This window comes from Leptopilina heterotoma, unplaced genomic scaffold, assembly GCF_015476425.1.
Source record: "Leptopilina heterotoma isolate Lh14 unplaced genomic scaffold, ASM1547642v1 Lhet_134, whole genome shotgun sequence".
Classification (NCBI taxonomy): Eukaryota; Metazoa; Arthropoda; class Insecta; order Hymenoptera; family Figitidae; genus Leptopilina; species Leptopilina heterotoma.
Genome location: NW_025110853.1, coordinates 2355428 through 2375358, shown reverse-complemented (window position 1 = coordinate 2375358; position 19931 = coordinate 2355428). Strand labels below are relative to the sequence as shown.

Sequence of the window (19931 nt, the reverse complement as noted above, 5' to 3'; positions counted from 1 at the left end):
TAAAAAGGAGAGAAAAAAATAATTTTTAAAAAATTTGCAAAAATGAAAAAATAATTCTTTTTTCTTTCTAGATTTAGTTTATCAGAGATACCAAATCATGCTATTGTTAAAGTAGCAGGTTTAATTACTGTCACTAATGCTAATGACACAATACCATATATTCGTATTTTTTTAAATTTATTGATGCCTGTAATGCATCGAATACACGACCAACATTTAAAAATTGCAATAAGCTTTAGTAAGTATTTTAAAGTTAACCTTCGCGCTACCAACGATTTTTTATAACGCGGGCTCCGATGCGGTCACCCGGGGTGACCAAACGCTTTTTTATTTTTATTTTCCAAAAACGATTTAAATTCATCAAAGTTTTTTCATATAATTATGTGTTAATACAAATACTGTATTTCAATAATGTTTTCATGCGTATTGCAGATAAAAATTTAATTATTATTTAAACAATTTTTAAACAAATTATTCTTATCTTGTTATTTACCAACTTTTTACGGAATGTACCTAAAAAATTGCAGTTTTCTTCCTAATTTTGCAATTTACTAAACTCTATATGATTACAGATAAAGAATAAAAATTGAATTATTATTTAAACAATTTTTAAACAAATTAATAATTTGTCTATAAATTGTAGTATCTGTAATAATATAAGGTTTAGTAAATTGCAAAATTAAGAAGAAAACTGCAATTTTCTAGGTGCATTCCGTAAAAAGTTGGTAAATAACAACAATAATTTATGTAAAAATTGTTTAAATAATAATTCAATTTTTTTTCTTTATCTGTAATCATATAGAATTTAGTAAATTACAAAATTAGGAAAAAGACTACAACTTTCTAGGTGCATTCAGTAAAAAGTTGGTAAATAACAACAATAATTTGTTTAAACAAATAACAAATTCATTGTAACATCAAAATATATTGTATTTATTGACATAAAACAATTTTACTGTAAAACTTTGATGATTTTATTTTTATTTTTTTTGAAATATACAAAATTAAACACCCGGGCAATATTCAGTAGTGTCGTACATACTTTTTTAATTGTTATAAATAAACAAGAAGAAATGATTTAGAAATTTTTTTATTTTTCGAAAGTATAGATAAAATTTTGTTCAGTGACTTAAAATCGTGATTCGATTGATGCAAAAGTCGAGCAGATTTTCAACTTTTGTCATTGTTTGGTCACCCCGGGTGACCGCTCCGGAGCGCGAAGATTAAATTGCCGTTTCGTTTCAAAATCAAACAGCAAATTTTTTTTAGTAATTTATTTTTTTATGTAATTATTTTATATTTATTTATTTGTATAATTTTATGTTAATATTTATAAATGATCCATATGTTTTGAACGTTTAAATTAACGTTTTCTTATTAACAATATTTTCATAAAATAAGTAAAATAAAAATTAATAATTTAAATTCGACAATTTAAAAAAACTTAAAAAATTTTTTTTTAATAGTGACAAAAAATTATTGGAACAAAAATTTAATTTGAAGAAGAAATAAATAAAAGTTCATTTGAACATTTAGAACTTTAGGATGGTGTTTACAAAATATTTTATTTACATAGCAATTATTATTTTTATTATTTATTTACACGGTTATAAATGAGTCAGAAAGAAAGTCTCTTCTTTCATTATTTATTTAGTATTTTCAGTGATAATAATTTTTTAATTTTTTCCTCTTTCATAGCTCTTGGAAAATTTGCCGAAGCAATAAACGATTATTTCATAAATAATGAGGAGCCAAGAAATTCTGACAATGAAGTTGATGATTTAAGGGAATCTTCACAAAACCTTGATGTTGAAATAACAATGATGAGAAATATGCTTTTTACAACGTTAATTGACAGTTGGTTGCGGGGCAGTCGTGATTCACAGATAATTGAAGGAGTATTAATTACTATAAGTTCACTTCTGCCTATTCTACCAAAAAATTCCAATCACAACGATACTGTCAAGTTAATTCCAATTCTTTTAAATCTTTGTAAAAAATTCGCCAATATTCGTCTGTCAGTTACGAGGTATTATTATTCAAACATTATTATTATTATTAATATTACTAAAAATATTATTATATACATATTTATTTATTACATACGGGTAGATGTTTATAGAAAAAAATGTTGATCAAAAAAATTATTTCAATTTCTTTTCTTAATTTTTCCTTAAAAGGATTTTTTTCATTTTTAACTATTCTTACACGGGAAAAAACGGATAAAGTAACTTTTACTATTTTCATAGTAAAACCTGAAATCTTATGAATTTCTCAAATTTCTACTTAGCAACTTTTATTATTTTCCAAGTAAAATTCGCTACGTTCGAAGTAATGTTTTGTAAAAATTAGTAAAATTTACTTCGAAAGTAGCAAAATTAATTAAATTTTTTAAAAATAATACTTTTTTTAACGAATAAAATCCCTATTAAAATTAAATATAAAATAAATGTTTAAAATTTTATTTTCGTAACTGATTTGTTCATGATTTATTATAATTTATTTAATAGGGTGCTTGCTGTGATATTGAGTTCTGCTATAGAAGCAGACAAGGAAAATTTGCGACAGTACTTGGAAAATATTCATCAAGTATTATTTGAATATGTTTGCATCACTCCATTTACAGTGAATCGTGATACACTTTTAACGCACTATGAAGTTTTGAAATGCTTTCACGCAATTGTCGTTCTTTATCCCGAAGAAGGACTCGATAGGTATAATAAAATATTTTAATATATTTTAAATTTTATTTTAAAAATTGTAGAAAATAAAATAATGTTGAGTATATTCTTTTTTAATAAAATTTGATTTTTAGAATTTTATCGAGTCTAAAGTCGCATTCTTTAACGATTCGCTCTCGAGCTCTGATGGTCCTGAAGCATTTGATAAACGCACTTCCTGAAGAAAATGATACGTCAATGCAGAGAATAGCTTTGAGCTTGCAAGACTCTCTTGGAGAAAGCAGCGCTCATCAAATGGTTGGTGCAATTGTCGCTTTGATGGCTCGCCCAAATCTCTCGCTTCTGCCATCACAAAGAGCTACATACATTCGCTTTATGGTAAATATTCACAGATTATTTAAAAAAACAAAATTGTAAATTATTGTTCTTCAGAAACAACAATAATTCAAAATTTTTCACTCAATTTATAGAAAAATGTTTCCTTTCATTTGAGAAATTAAAATTTTTATTCAAGCTTGAAATTAAAGAAAAGTAAAAAATTGCAGGTAACAAATTGTGCAGCGAAAAACGAGGAGTCGCTTGCCTACGACGAAGCTCTCCATCTTTTGTCGAGCACTGTTGAAGGAGTTGAAAACTGGCTGTGGCCGTCACTAATCACAGCTTTATTAGATCCTCTGTGCAGTTTATCCGTAATTATTATTTATATTTTTCTCATTTTCTTTCAAACTTTTAATTTTTTTATTTTATTAACTAGCAAATGTTACGCGCGAAATGCGGTGTTTCGTTTATCAGTATATTAAATTAAAAAATTTTTTTTTTCAAATATTAATTTCAATTTTACTACTATAACTGTGAAAGAATAAATATTATAAATAATTAAAATTATTTATTTTGATTTCAAAAACTTAAATAAAGTTTTTCGTAGGAAATCAATTTATCAAATTTTTCGCAGGAATTTAATTATTTCAAAGCATTTTATTGAAATTCTTCGAAAAAATGTTATTATTTTGAAAAATTTCAGTAAAATTCTTAATAATAAAATAAATGTAATTAAATTAATACATAGAAAAAATGTAATTCTTTTTCTAAAAACAAAACTCTTCGCAGAAATTCAATTATTTTGAAAACATTTCTATTGAACTCTTTATAAGAACTGAAATATTTTCAATACAATTTTAATTAAATTCATCGAAAAAATTCAATTATTTTCGAAAATTTTAATAAAATTCTTAGCCAGATTTTAATTATTTTCATAATTTATAAAATATTTTGAAGGAATTTAATTATTTTAAAGAATTTTAATAAAATTCTTCGCAGAAACTCAATTACTTTGAAAAGTTTTGATGTAATTATTTATGAGAATTGAATTGTTATTTATTGGTTTATACACCTGTCTTCAGCCTTACATACTTGGCTATACAAGTGTTTCTCTTACAAATATTTCTTATTATACATTTTCTAATACTAAGTTTTGCGCTTTATACCTCGACGTCAAACCTCCCGCTCAGATTGTCTCACGTGCCAGAAAAATACCAAGCCAAATGGGCGCGAACCAAGGGTACTTACCCTTGGTCCTTAAACGACCGCCAAGCGAGGCATCTATCCGACTGAGCTAATCTGTCGGTTATGAGAATTGAATTATTTTCATAGTTAATCAAATTCTTTGCAGGAATTTAATTATTTAAAAAAATTTGAATTAAATTCTTTATAAGAAAAAAATGTAATTAAATATTTTGAAAAAATTTCATTATTTTCCTAAATAATAAAATTCCTAGCAGTAATTAAATTATGATAAAACTCTTTATAAGGATGTTACGGATGTTAATTAATTTTTTCGTAAGAAATTTAATTGTTTTAAAAAATTTGGATAAATTTCTTTATAAGAATTCAATTATTTCAGATTAAAAATTATAAATAGAATAATTTATAATAGAAATATGACTAAAAATAATTTGTTTTAATTAATTTTTGGTATTTTTTAATCTTCAAAGCATTAAATTGAACGGGAACTGATTTTGTAAATAAATAAATTAATTAAAATTTCATTAATTTTAAAATTCAACTGCGAACATATTATTGGAATACAACGATTACTAATAGAGATTTTATTAATTCAAAATAATCTCAATGTCTTAATTAAAATAAGAAAATAAGAAAAAAAGTTTTATTATTTTATTTAATTTTTAAATTCACATAATTTTTTCACTTAAATATTTAATAAATTTAATTTAAGTTAATTTGTAATAAAAATTTAAATATTACTGTAATGTCACGTTAATTTTTTAATTTAAATCTTTTATATTTTAATAAGTTAATATTTTAATATTTTAAAAATATTTTATTTTTCCACTCATACACTAAAATTAAAAAAAAATTGCAGGCAAATTCTGTATTAAGAGCTCTCTCACCCCTCGCTGGAAAAGTAATACGCGATGAAAATATTAATATCGTGCAAAAGGACTTTCCAAGTATAAAAGTACTTTGCCGTTGTCTCGAACTTTTGGAAGATAAAAAAAATCGAGTCGCTGTTCTCAATTTTCTACGCTGTGCATCTCCATTGATTGGTCACATGCTTAAATCAAAATGGGACGTAAAATTACAGGAACTTATGGAAATACTCGAAGAGGAAGTAACATCACCTGTATCAATTGAAAGGTGAAAAATTATACTTTCTATAAAATTCAAAATAATAAAATTTCAATTTACCTTTAATTACTGATTATTTTAATTTTTCCTTCTCAGATCATTGAAATGGGAGGAAAGACTCGTGGAATTTTTAGAGGAGAGTGTTCAAGCTGAAGGTGAAAATTGGAGTGATAATTTGGCCGTTGAATTGGCGAGAAAAATAACTGCACCTCATATTGGACCACTATTGGGTGCAGTAACGGATGATGTGATTCATTTTAATACTCTAATTGCATTTTCACGTTTACATACCACGAATAATTCGGGTGAATATTCGCGAGCTATTGGTATCAGTGCAAAACGTCATTTGGAAATTGTTTTAAAATTAATGGAGGATTCGTGTAATACTGAGGATTCACGTAAACAACCAGTTAAGCTATTGGGTCTTGTTAAGGATGTGAAGGCAACAATAACAGCTGAACATGCAAAGGCTGGATTATTAAAGTGTTACGCAGAAATAATGCGTAAAGGAAATCCACAAGTTTTATTCCCTGAAATTGAGAGACACATTTTGCCTTGGATTATTCGTCAATTACATGATTGTAAAGAAATAACGGCAAAAGAGGCGGGATTAATTGCTCTCGAGCAAGTGAGTTTTTAAATTTTTTTTGCATTTAGATGATTTAGATGATTTTGACTAATATCTTAATTTATTTATTCTTTTTTTGTAATTGTTTATTCTTCTATAATTTTCTAATTTTTTCTAAAAATTAGAAAATTTTTTTTATTCAATTAGAGAAACTTTTTTTTTTATTCTGAACTACAATTAGTTCTATTAAGTTTAAAACCTATTTTATAATATTTCCTCTTTTATTCTAAACGAATAATTATTTTTCAAAATAATCATCAAAATAAATCATTAATTTGGAATTTGTATAAATTATTTTAAATTTGTATAAACTATTAGTTTTTAGTTTAAAATCATAAAAACTAATTTTACGTTTATAATATGTAAAAATCAATTCAAAATTGTATGATAATAATCGAAATATTTAAAATAATTAAAATCTGGGTAAAGTTTAATTCATGGAAATTATAATAATTTGAATTAATTTACACAAATTTATTAACTTTTCATATAAAAATTGAAAAAGTGTATAGAAAAACGAACATTTATGGTTGCAAATAATAAAATGAGATGAAAACAATTTTTTAGGTAGGAAAAGTAGTTTTTACAGTGTCGCAACCTGATTCTTCGGGATTGAAAACAAAAGCCACAGCTCTTGCTAGTTTATTGGCGCTTCTTCAGTCACCTTCTGGTTATCGACCATTGCAACTTTATTCACTCATTCTACAAGCAATGATCTCCTTATTGTATCCTTTTTGAATTTATATTTTATTAATATCTTCTAGTCTGTGGAATAAAAAAGATTCTTTACTTTTTTTCTTTTTCTTACATTTCTTAGTACTTCGAAATTTTAAGAAAAGCTTTTGCAGGCATTATATAAAATTTATTCTAATCATATATTTTTCATATATAATAATATATAATCAAATATATTTAAATTAAATCAAAATATTTATTTATTTATTAAATATTATCAAATGTTAAATTTAATTTTAAAAATTAAATTCATATTTAAAATTTTTTAAAAATTGTTAAAGTGATTTTATAAGAAGTACTTTCCTGAATAATAAATCAGAAAAATACCACCAAAATTGACTCAAGAAGAGAAGGAAATTCTAATCAGTACAATGTTGGATAAAATGATTGCTACCAGTTCTGAGGTAACGAAAACTTTTTTTATTCGTACATATTTCTGATGAATTAAATAGAATAAATTTTCTTCTTATACCTTCAATTGTATTTTTTTTCTTTTCTTTAAATGCTTAATATTCAATTTATTATGTAATATTAATTAACATTTCATTTTTCAAATCTTCTCGTAAACAATTTTTCGACAGAATTTCACAAAAATTTTCTTTAATTTTTCATTGAATTTAAATTTTAAATTCAAAACAAGAGCAAGGAGTTGCTTTTAATTACATAATATTTTTTTGTGATTCTTCAGATTGCTACGATGTTATCGCCCAAAGTTACACAAAGTATTATAACGGAATTAGGAACAGTTTGTGGGGAAATTATAACAGACTCGGCTGATATGTTGGCAGAAGTTGTTGAAATTCTCACACCATGGATGCAATCAAAATCAACAGCCGAGCGTAAAATGACCCTAATTGTTCTCAGATATACTTTAAGGTTCTTATTCTTCTTAATTTATTCATTAAATAATTAAATGGGGCTTTCTATTTGAAACCGTTCAATCTACAAAAGGCGATCGCGAGAAGAGTACTTTTTAAGTGAATTTTCTTCTATAAAAAAGGAATTATTAATAATATGTCATAGGCTATTTTGAAAGAGAATTTAATGAACTTTTAATTGGTCTCTTGGATATTTTTCTAAATTTTTAATCTTCTGCTTTTGACTTCTTGAAAAAATTTAAACATTTTTTTTTATTTAAATTTGTTAGAGATTTCTTATATATTTTCTTCAAATTTGTCTCGATTTTAATGTTTTTATTTTGAATTCTTGGTATAATTTTTCATTTTTCGGAAGAATTTTAATTTTTAATTTATTAACATACTAGCATAACTACGCGCACGTGAAATTTTGATGCCCGTTGTTAGTTGCAAGAACTTTCTTTTTGAAATTTAATGAAAATTTCTTACTTTTTAAAAAATATATTTTTTCAAAATATAATTCTTCAAAAATACTATTAGATTTTAAAACAATTTTTAAAAGTACTAAAATTAAATTCTTTCAAGTATAAAATTTATTTCAATGAAATTTGACAAAACTTTTAATTGTTTCAATTTTTTAAATTCTTTTCGGGATTTTAATTATCTTCAAAAAACTGTTAATTACCATTTTGGCATTTTCCATAAACCCAATTTTTTTTAGAATTTTTACATTAAATTATTTAAAACTTCTATAATTTTTATTACGATGTTATTTTGTTTGGATTTGTAATTTTAGTTATCTGTAATTTTAGTTTTCTATAATTTTTGTTAAACAAATATTTCAAAATCTATTGTTTTTTATTTTAATTGAAATTTCAAATAATTTCAATATAGAACCTTTTGAAATTTATTATTTCTAAAAGTTAAAACTGCATTTGTTACAATTCTTGAAATATTTTCTAAAATTTGAACTAAAATTCTTTTTCAAATCAATTCTTGTTAAAAAGTTGTATGAGAATTTAATTATTTTAATACAAAAATAAATAATTGATTATTTCAATTTTCAACTGTAACTGTACATACAGATTTTTTTTTAAAGAGGAAGTAAGTTCATAGACTATCTAAGATTTTCAATAATTTGATATTTTGTTGGATTAAATTTCCTTCCTTTACTTATTCCCTGTCCTGTGAAAATCCTGTTATTGTAAAAATTCTAGGGGAATTATTTCATTAAAACACTAATCACTCTGTTTACAAATTAAATGTCAAACTTTTGACATGAAAATTAGAGCAGTAAAAGAATTTAAAATCAAAAAGACAAAAAGCCCTAATTTCACGTGAGGACAGTATAATTATGAAAATAAAAAAATAATAGTGTTTAATATTTTCTCTGGCGAATTTTAAATTCTTTACTATATTATTAGGCAAATTTTTGTAATCCATTATTTTTTCCGGTAGATCATACCATGACTCGTTGAAATATACATTCCCAGGGGGGAAATTGGAACCAGGGAAACTGCTTGGACGTATTTTATCATGGAGCGCAGATCCTGAACCAGCATTAAGAACATTGGTGATTGACTGCGTTATTTTAACTCTAAGTATTGGCGCTCGTCATCGTTCTATATTGCCCGACAATAATTTAAATCAAGATCTCAATGAGACAAAGAAAATAATTGTCAACGAAGATCCTAAATTACTTTACGAAGGTGTCAAGGTATATTACTTTAATTTTCTTTTTCTCAAGTACCATTTTATTTATTTTTTTTTAATATCACTTTATTTTTCTGTTTTCAAATGCCATTTTATTTTTATTTTATTTTCAAATACTAAAATATTTTAATTTAAAATAAATTGGTCGTTCCATTATATTTCACCTAAAGTCGTTGCGGTCTATTTTTAGTAAAATCTCATAATTTGTAGAAATAATGTTTAATATCTGTAAAATTCATTTTTACAATTTTTTTCAAAAATTTTTTAAATTAAAGTTAATTTAAATTTTTAAGTTGAATTGCACATAAAAAAGTTTAACATTGAAATAATTTAGAGAATACAAATTTTTCGACTGATATTTGTTCAAAATGAGCTAATTTGCAATTAGAAATAAATAAAATTATGAATTAAAAATGAATTTAAAATAAATGAGAATTAATATTTTAATTGATCGTGAATTTAGAATTTGTCCGTGGTGGCCTGTGAGAGGATAGCGAGTGGTGAAATTGTCAGTCTCGCTGAAGGTCTAATAGAGGGTTTACTTTTTCGTGGCGAAGGTGGTTTAGCGGCTGGAATTGCATTAGCGGAACTTTTTAAAATACGTGGCGCGGAAATTCCTCGATCGAGTGTTTCCTTAATTGGTCAGTTATTATTTTATTGATTTTTTTCCTTTCTTCTTTTTTTTGTATTACCGTATAGTCAGATTAATGAGCAATAATAATTTTACGTTACAGATAATATAATAAATCAAATGAGACTGATGGAAAACGTGAGTTGCTTACGTAATGCAGCAATGACAATTAAATATCTCATGAAACATCATTCGCAAGTTGTCCTCGAGCATTTGCTTCATCAACCATTGCCATTAGATCGTGGAACGCAGGAATGTTGGAAAGAACTTGGAACACATGAAGAATTCGGTTTGCAAGTCAGTAACAGAAAAAAAAACAATTCCTAATTGTTGCTAAACCGGATTTTAAAATTTGAAGTTTTGTGATAATTCTACAATTTTGGCTAAAAACTTTTCGTAACATCAACGATTCAAAAACTAAAAATTTGTAAATTTAGAAAATACTTTATTCTTTTACTCGTTGAATCATAAACGTTGTGAACTTTACCTACGTTTTTATTCCAATTTATTTTAATTTTAGCAACTTAATTCCTTTTTTTATAATAATTTAATTTACTTTTTTTCGTAAAAAATTTGTTTACTAATGAAAAAAATGAATTATATTGTTTTAAATATTTTTTAGGCGCTTGGAATTCTGTTGGATTTTAATAGAAAAATAAAATTTAAAAATATTTTAATATTTTTTAGACGCTTGGAATTCTGTTGGAACGCCTTGAGAATAATAGTGTATTGTCGGATAGTACATCGAATTCAGGCAAAGATGGGACAGCGGCATTTTCTTCTTTGGCTGCAATTGTCGCACTTGGTTATCTTCTTCAGTCTCCAAACTCGGAGATTTTAATTGAAAGTCAATTGGCTAAAGTCCTTGGCGTATTATTAAAGTACTTATCAGGCTGGATACACGTAGACGCGCCTGTCTCAATTACAAATACAAAATTTGGATTCGTTCCCAATCGAGAGTCTTCGAAATTAAATCCCCACCGTGAAGTCTATGCGGTTCTCGTTAATGTCTTAACAGCCGTTGATTCACACACTGCGTCTGGTTTATTGAACAATACAGTATGTACAACTAATATTTATTAATTTATTACCTATTAACTTTCAAATTACTTATTGTATTTATTATTAATTATTAATTAATATTAATAGAATGTAAAAAAACAATTTGCTCCTATTTAATTATCTTTTTAAAAATTACCCTCGTGGTTAATTATTTGCCTACTTTATTAATTATCTAACTCAGTTCATTATAATTTACTAATTATAATTTTAATTAAGTTAATAAAATATTTGATTGGTAAAGTATTTTTACTTTTTTTTCTTTTTGATTGTTTTATTGAAAAATTGATATTATTTATTATTGGAAAATTATGAAAAATTTGTTTTCTCTTGCAGGAATTCGATTCAGCGGCGGAAGCGGAGGATAATTTGGTATCGATAGTCCATTCGGTGATACGATGCTTGTCGGATAAAACTGAAGTTATCATGAATTTGGCGCGTTCTGTTGAAAAATTGATGACAAGCACAATTCCGGTGCAAAGAGCAATTGCCACTGCATTTTATGCTGAACTTGTCGGTAAAGTGAATCATGATTCAATCTGGCTTGATGGAATAATTAATACTTTGCACGAAGCGAGAGCCGATTCTTCTCCTTTGGTTCGGAAATTAGCATTAATTGGCCTCACACATATTTCTTATCTTAAACCTAAACAGGTGAAGTTTTCTTTTAATACAAAAAAAATTTATTTATTTTTGAAAAAATGAGTAAAAAACAAATTAATTATTAACTAAAATTAACATTTTTTTTATTGTTTTGTTAATTTAAATTAAGGAATTTTGAGAGAATGGAGATTTTCATCTTTTTTTCTTTTTTAGATTGAGGAATATTTTGATAATACAATGTCGGCTCTATTGGAGGGTTTAGAGGAACCGTCGGGCGCGTCTGATGTTATTCTTGAATCATTGAATGGCCTTTCAGTTATGCTGTCGATAAAAATTGGAAGACCCGTTAGTCCAAGAATAATACTCACATTAAAGCCATTTATTGAAAAGGAAAATTCAAAGTTGAGATTAGCTGCTGTGAGTGCATTGGAAGCAGCCGTTCGAAATTGGCAAACGACATTAGATGCCGTTGATGACGATATAACCGATCAACTTCTCAGTTGCATTCCATGTCTTGTGATAAAACTTGAAGATCCAAATCTCGCAATTATTATGGTGAGTAATTGCTAAAAATTAAATAAATCAGATTCTTAGAATTAACTTATAATAATTATTAATAACTAGCAAGTGTTACGCGCGAAACGCGGTGTTTCATTTCTTATTATTATTATTATGTAAATTAAAAAAAAATTTTATTTTAAAACTCAATTATTAACTAATTTACTAATTAATTATAATTATTTTTAAAAATTTGATAAAATTCTTCTCAATAATTCAATTATTTTTAAAATTTTTGATTAAATTCTTTATAAGAATTGAAATATATTTAATAGAATTTTAATTAAATTCCTTAAAACAATTCACTTACTTAATACAATTTTAATAAAATTCTTATCAAAATTTCAATTATTTTCATAATTAATGACTTTTCTTGAAAGAATTGAATTATTTAAAAAAATTAAGAAGAAAAATTATCAAAAGAATTAGGAAACAAAAAGCAAACAAAAAAAACTATATTCAAACTGCGAACAGATTACCGCAATACAACGATTATTAATATGGATTCTTTTAAATATTATTACCATTATTTAATTTTTATAATTATTGTTGTAATTAATTCACTATAATAATAATAATAATAATGTCTTCTATTTTTAGTTTGTTCGTGAAATTTTGTGTAATTGCGGAAAACTTCTGCAATGTGAACCACTCGTACGAGCAATAGACATTCATCTTGGACCAAATGTTAGTTTAAATGTTGAAATATTCCTTCGTGAATTCATACAATGCTTACGAAAAGAATTACCAAAGAGAGCCGAAGAACTCAGGTCAGTGATAAAATTTGTCTAAATATTAAATTCCTTAAGTAATTAGTTTTAAAATTAATTTTAAAGCGATTCATTTCCAACAGTGTCTGTAAAAATGTTAAACATCATAATGGAAAGTAAAATAATGAAAATTAAGAAGCTAAAAGTAAATAAAAACACTAAAATTAAATACCTTAAAATAAACAAAACTGGAAAAGTTAAAAATAAATAAAAATTAATAAGTTGAAAATAAACAAAAATTAAAGAACCAAAAATAAATAAAAAATTAGAAAACAAGTATAATTGATAAATTGTTTTCCAATTTATATTCTTAAAATTCTTCTACAAATTAAAATTTTTGTAAAAAAAACATAATATCAGAAATTGTAAAATGAATCGCTTTGAAAAACAAAAACAATTGTCTGGCATGTAATTTTCATGGCATTGCAGAAATTCTGTTGTACGTGGTTATTCACGGTCAGAATTCACCTCGACGAGAGCAACATCTGCATTAATTTTAGGATTTTTTGGTCGTCCAACACCAGAGGATGTCCAAAGATTGTTGCAGTTATTGCGTGATAATGATTCTCATGTGAGAAGTCGAGCTGCCCAAGCTTTGGCTCTTTCTTTTACACTTTGATTTTTATGTTTTGACTATTTTTTGCTTTTGTTTTTAAACACACAACTCCAGTGATTATTATTTTTTTAAGTAAACAACTAGAATTTTAATCAATGTTATCAAATAAAAATCAAAAATTAAGGTTTTTCTATTGAAAAACCTTTTATTATTTTATTAATTATGTATATTATAATATATATATATATATATATATATTTATATATAGAACTGTTGAGTACTCAACATATATTTATAGCAAAATATATTTTTAAATATCGTGTAAAAAAGTTTCTTAAAATTTATATTTTTTGAGGGCAAATTCCTAAATTTCTCGTAATCGTAAATATTTCGTAATAAATTAAACTTGAAAAATAAGAGAAAAAATTGAAAATAAATTAGCTATAATTTACAGTTTTTTTAGAATTTGAATTTGGTAAAGTTGTGTGGATTTATTCCAATTTAATTAAACTTAACGTTTCTTTTATATTTTTTTGGTAAATTAAAATATTTTACAGTTTTGTCATTTCTATTGTATAATTAACTAATTGTTTAAGATTTAACGCCCTGTTTTTCTGGAAAATTCGGCACATATCCTTTTTTTTCCATTTGTTCCTTAAATTTATTATACTCCCTTCTTCTATCAAAGTGTTTCACCTGTAAAATAACACAAAATTTTTAAAAACTCGAATCTATTTAAAGAGATTTTTGATGTAAATTCTTAATAATTACAATTAAAAAATTTAAGTAGTAATTATAAATTTCTAAATTTAATTATTAATTATTAATATTATAAATTAATAATTTTAATTTATTTAATTAGGTAAAGTAAAATTAAATTAAAATGCAAAAGAAATTATAACTATAAAATGAAATATTCCTAATTATTTAGTTTAACAAGAACTATTCTTAGACATTAAATTTATTCGCTATTTCTATTTATTTATTTATTACTTAAATATTACGAGAAAATTTCTTACCCACTGAATTGGGCATGTTTGTTCATATTGTTTTCTAAATTGAGCACATGGACTTTCCGCATTTTCATTTTTATCCAGACAACTCCAAAATGCATCTCTATTATCCCAACATATTTGACGTTTCTCTTTGTCCAAAAAAGACATTTTTTTATCTAGTTTTATCAAAAAATTAAGTTATCAGACTGACGGATTTTTAACTTTCAGAATAAATTATTTAAAAGATATTTAAAAAAGAATATTGTAAAAAAAGTAAAGAAATAAATTTTCATAAAAAAGTACTAAAGAGATAGTCATTTTAATTAATTAATGATGAATAATTATTAATTTCGTTTCTAATTTTTATATTAAAAAGAATATTCATATTTAGTGCTACATAACCTCTTAAGTTTTATGAATGTTAATTTTGTAATGCATAAAACGTGTAGTTTTTATGAAAATCTATTAACAATAAAAAGGAATTTTTGTATTTTTAAATTACTTTTGAATTACACTTTGACAACGATAATTTACTCGATTTACTGATAAATAAATCGCAGGTGTATAATTATGAACAGAGGTTAAATAATAGGGATAATAGTCTTACATTTTTCAGCTGAACCTAGACGTAATATTTCAAATTGCTGAAAATTTTAGTCACTATTCTTAAATTATTTTAAAACATTTTTCATGCCATTAGTTTTTTTAAATTAGGGAAAAAGAATAATTTACTTTTGTAAACACATAATGGAGCACTCACAGCTCTGCCTGCCTGTGCAGTCCCATGGCACCGTTTTGCGTTGCGTTTTGTAACTAGGCCATGAGTGTGAGAGAGATGAAGATATAGGTTCGCTATATTTGCATTTTGCACTCATGGCCTAGTTACAAAACGCAACGCAAAACGCTGCCATGGGACTTCAGCCTTAGGCTGGAGTCCCATGGTAGCGTTTTGCGTTGCGTTTTGTAACTAGGCAATGAGTGCAAATAGAGCAAACCTATATCTGTATCTCTCTCACACTCATGGCCTAGTTACAAAACGCAACGCAAAACGCTACCATGGGACTCCATCCTTATGACAGCGTTTTGCGTTGCGTTTTGCAACTAGGCCATGAGTGTGAGAGAGACAGAGATATATGTTTGCTCTATTTGCACTCATTGCCTAGTTCTAACTTCTAATCGAAAAAACAAGAGTCTTTATGAACATTGTGTATATGACTTTACATTTACCTAAAGGTTCTTTCACACTATCATATAAATTTGGACTTGTTTTAAAAATAGCGCGCTTTTAGCAGCCAATCACAAGCGAGTGCGCTGCCTTATCATCAAACTTACGAATCTAATTACCAGATGGCGCAGGCAGTCAATTTAAAAATTTTCCTTCCGTTTCCTGTTTGTACCGGCTTTTTACCCGTTTACTTCAGTTTCTTTTTCCAAAAATTTTATTTTCTTTGGTGTATAAAATGCCATTTTCGTCGAATAGTGGTTTTTTTTATCTCTGTCTAGCTAAATTTATACGAAATTATTATATTTGAATAAGTTTTCTGTGATAAGACAATAATGTAGTATAATAATTGTAGAGGTTATAATAATACTGGTATGTAAAACGTGGAAACTAAACAAAATCATAAAGAAAATTTACGATTTTCATAAAATAAAATCTAGGATTATTTTAAGGTCTATTTTCAATAGAAGGTAAAAATTTCAACAGGTATGTAAAAAAAGAGTAAATTTTACAAATTTTTTATTCTAAATTAGTATAATGTAAATTAGCCCCTTAAAAAAGTCACTTTTTTAATACTTTTATTTACACTTTACGTTATTTTTTTTAAACATTATAAACCTTTCGATTTATTAAAATTAATCGTTATAGTTTAAATGTTATCAACTATTTTAATTTACAAGAAAAATCGAATCGTCCGATAGTTGCGTTGCATTTAATGAGAAGTCAAATATCTTTATGGGAATATACAAATTGACGCCTATTGAATGAATTGAGCTATTTGACCCTTATAATTAAAGTATAAAAAAAATTTGGTAGGTATGAAAATAAACTAAATTGAAATTAAGATTTTTTTAGCACAAGATGATGAAATAAGTGATGAAATAAAATCATGCCATTGTAAAATTTTATCGACACTATATTGATAATTGGAAAAACAGTGAATATAATAACTACACAAAGTAAACATATTCGATTATGCAAAATATTGAAATTTTCTATTAATAGCCAAACAGTAATAATATTTGTTTTTATTTATCTCTCTGTCCAAACAGGGCGAACTAAAAATTTAGAGATAAATTATATTTTTACATCCTGAAAATTAATTTTTGAAAAAATAATTACTGAATTATATTTATTTATTATAAATATTTTTCCTGTTTTGATAATTTTTCTTTCGAATCTATTAAATTTGTAGTGTTTTGTAACGCAACTGGAGGACTATTTTTATTAAAAAATAAATTTGCATAATCTCTATAAAGATTTTTCAGAAGATGATTCTTTCTCTGGGACGATATGTAGACGCAAGGTCTTTCGAGGAAAATGAGTCTTAATACATAAGTACAATGTGCAATTACAGAGAGTGCTTCTAATGGTGTGTAGCCTTAGTAGCAAATTAGAAAATTGCTCTTAGATAATTATTAATTGCAGTTTACATTGACGGCTAGTTAGACAAACTTGTTGGACAAGCGTTGATTTTGCTGTCTCTTTTTGACGAAAGATACGATCAATTTGCTCTCCGGGGCTATTTACTTTAAAAACTTTTTTCAACCAGACAATTTGCATGCAAATCTGATAACATACAAAAGTAATAATTATTAATACTATGTTAACTTTATTATAATCGAGGGGTGATAACGAACGTGTGACTCAACCATGGAATTAATTTACTTATTACAATCTGTAACATGATATATTTTAACCGCACTCTTTTTTTTATGACAAAACCACACCTGAATTTTTTTCTTTTTAATCATAAGGTAATTCACCTTCTTTATCTATAGGTATTAGAAATTAATTCTAGAATTAGAAATTCGGATTATTTCTAAAAAATGTTTCGTCAATATAGAGAATTTTGTTATTATTATTTTTTTTTTTTATTATTTATTATATTAAATTAGTAGAGAAATGAAAAAATGGACTATTTACTATAACTGGAAATTTTTGGAAAATAGAATCTGACACTTAGAAAATATTTTATCAACAAATTTTATTTTTTACTAATTAGGAATTTTTCTCTTTTTTCTACTAATTTTTTTTATGCTTACTGCTAACTTGACATTTATAAATTTCTATAAATGTCAAATTAGTGAAGAAACGAAAAAATTCCCATAATTAGTACCTAGAAAATAAAATTTTGTAATAAAACATAAAATTTTGCGAGTATCAAATTAGTAGAAAAATGAAAAAAATTCCTAATTAGTAGAAAATAAAGTTTTTTGCTAAAAAAAATAAAAAATGGTAAATTTAGTAGATAAGAGAAAAAATTTTCAATTAGTATAAAATAGAATTTTTCGCTAAAACAAAATATTTTGTAAATGTCAAATTATCTCTCTAAATCTGAATTAGTAGAATTCTACTAAGAAATAGTAAAATTTTACTAATTTTTAGTAGTTTTCATGGAAGACTTTTCCCCTTTTCAATTAGTAGAATATTACTAATTTTTAGTAATATTTTACTAATGTCTTAGTAGAATTTCACTAATTGAAAATCACTTTTTTACTAAATGAATTAGTGAAACTGTTTTATCGACTACTAATAAAACAGTTCTACTAATTGTTAGTAGAATTCTACTAAGCAATTAGTAAAATCTACTAATAATTAGTAAAATTTCACTATTTGTTAGTAAAATTATTACTAAATCATTTGGTGGAAGACTTTTCGTCATTTCATTAGTAACTTTCTACTAATTCAGATTTAGAGAGTAGTAGAAAACTGAAAAGAAATCCTAATTAGTCATTGATTTCCAATATTTCATTTTAAATATAAACTTTTAATATTCACTGAAAATTAAATATCAATCTTGAAATAAATTTTACGGAATTAAAAAATTGCTGAATATATTTTTCCAGCTTTTAGACAATCATTTATCAGAATTTTCAAATCTATTCCAAGGGTAAATTATTACAAATGTAGATTCTAAAATAATAATTAGAATAATAAATAGTGAAAATACGACTGAGTGATAGAATCATCTCTACTCTTAATAATTAGAATACTTAGTAATTTTCAATTTTTAAATTTAAAGAGTAATTTTGTATTAAAATTTGTCTAATTTTTCGCAGGATCTTGCTCCAAGGACCTGTTTGGATTGCCGATGATGACGTAGCTGGATCCAGCCTCCACTGGTATTGATCTCTTGACGTCATTCAAGGGCGTCCCACGCTTCCTAAGCACCACCTTAAACTAGAACATGGGATTTGTTCAATTATTTGCAAATAACAAAAATGGTCAATTTTCGGAAACAGAAGAAAGGTAAAACAAGAAGAAAATTACATGTCTATTCTTTGCTATTATAAAAAAAAAAATTAATAAGAATATTATTCATTTTTTATTTAAATAATCAAAATACTAAATAATGAAAATTAGGTTCATTACAAAATATGAAAAAATTATATAAAAATAATAAAATAAAAATATATTCATAAAAATAATTAAAACATAAATAAGAAAATAATTAAAATAAGGAAAGTCTGTAATTAAATTGAAGCTGTAAAAAAATTAACATAAAAAAAATTAAGTATCGAAATACCTAATTATAATTGTTTTATAATAATAAAAATAATTGAAGTATTTATTTACTTATTTCACTCGTTTTATCACGTTCAGAAAATACAAGGGAGTTACGCTCTACTAAAGAGAATAATCAAAAATACAAACAAATTTAAATAATTGAAGTAAAATTGATATTTTATTTTATTATAATAACATTAAAATAATTGAAGTATAATGAAAAAAGAATTGAAAAGGTTTTCAAAATTAGTATCAAAATAATTAGAGTACTATATTAGAATTAGTACCTAAAAATTTAATTCTATTCCATTCTAAAATAAGTAACAAAAAAAAATTGATTTAAAAAAATGTTAAATAGAAAATAAAAATAATATAATTATATTATAGATATAAATAATAGAAATAGTATAAAACTAATTAAAGAATTGAAAATATTTACTTTTAATTAGGAAAATTATTTAGGGAAGAATTTAAATATTCAATGAAAAACAATATTTTTTAATTATTATTTTTTCAAATTTGAAAAACACAATTTTTCAATGTATTCAATTTCCCATAATTGAATTTAATCGGTTTTAAATTGAATTACAATGAAAATCAATTAATAATAATTGAAAAATAAACATGAAATTTGTAATTAATATTAATAATTGTTTTAAAATTAAATAACAATGATGATAAATTAAAAACAATAGAAAAGTTCCTAAATATTATGAAATTTCAGTGCGTAGATTTGTGAAACATAAAAATTATAGGTATATATAATG

General features: G+C 24.8%; 3 protein-coding genes across 7 annotated transcripts in view; 2 read left to right on the top strand and 1 right to left on the bottom strand.

The window, feature by feature from the left end:
- The window catches only part of LOC122513119 (maestro heat-like repeat-containing protein family member 1), a 48527-nt gene extending 34789 nt beyond the window's left edge, over positions 1-13738 (top strand). The window contains exons 5-22 of the mRNA XM_043629383.1: positions 72-238; positions 1699-2029; positions 2511-2714; positions 2816-3059; positions 3227-3370; positions 5062-5336; positions 5424-5955; positions 6523-6680; positions 7010-7094; positions 7379-7566; positions 9006-9264; positions 9724-9901; positions 9995-10188; positions 10579-10950; positions 11287-11604; positions 11767-12108; positions 12712-12881; positions 13311-13738. Of these exons, the coding sequence (XP_043485318.1) occupies positions 72-238; positions 1699-2029; positions 2511-2714; positions 2816-3059; positions 3227-3370; positions 5062-5336; positions 5424-5955; positions 6523-6680; positions 7010-7094; positions 7379-7566; positions 9006-9264; positions 9724-9901; positions 9995-10188; positions 10579-10950; positions 11287-11604; positions 11767-12108; positions 12712-12881; positions 13311-13500 (4351 nt within the window). The 3' untranslated portion in view covers positions 13501-13738. The remainder of the gene's footprint in view (positions 1-71; positions 239-1698; positions 2030-2510; positions 2715-2815; positions 3060-3226; positions 3371-5061; positions 5337-5423; positions 5956-6522; positions 6681-7009; positions 7095-7378; positions 7567-9005; positions 9265-9723; positions 9902-9994; positions 10189-10578; positions 10951-11286; positions 11605-11766; positions 12109-12711; positions 12882-13310) is intronic.
- Positions 13739-13942: 204 nt separating this feature from the next.
- LOC122513123 (cytochrome c oxidase assembly factor 6 homolog) lies at positions 13943-15226 on the bottom strand. Of its 2 annotated transcripts, none has more exons than XM_043629395.1 (3): positions 15040-15226; positions 14457-14608; positions 13943-14133 (listed from the first exon to the last, which is right to left on the bottom strand). In XM_043629395.1, exons 2-3 carry the CDS (start codon positions 14598-14600, stop codon positions 14029-14031), a joined length of 249 nt encoding a protein of 82 aa, XP_043485330.1. In that variant the 5' UTR covers positions 14601-14608; positions 15040-15226; the 3' UTR covers positions 13943-14028. The 2 variants fall into 2 exon arrangements, with proteins under 2 accessions (XP_043485330.1, XP_043485331.1); XM_043629396.1 differs by lacking the exon at positions 15040-15226 and adding an exon at positions 14835-14954.
- Positions 15227-18784: 3558 nt separating this feature from the next.
- The window catches only part of LOC122513118 (Y+L amino acid transporter 2), a 46403-nt gene continuing 45256 nt past the window's right edge, over positions 18785-19931 (top strand). For all 4 annotated transcript variants that reach the window (XM_043629381.1, XM_043629382.1, XM_043629379.1 and 1 more), the window contains exon 1: positions 18785-18906. The gene's annotated coding sequence lies outside the window, so the exon portion shown is untranslated. The remainder of the gene's footprint in view (positions 18907-19931) is intronic.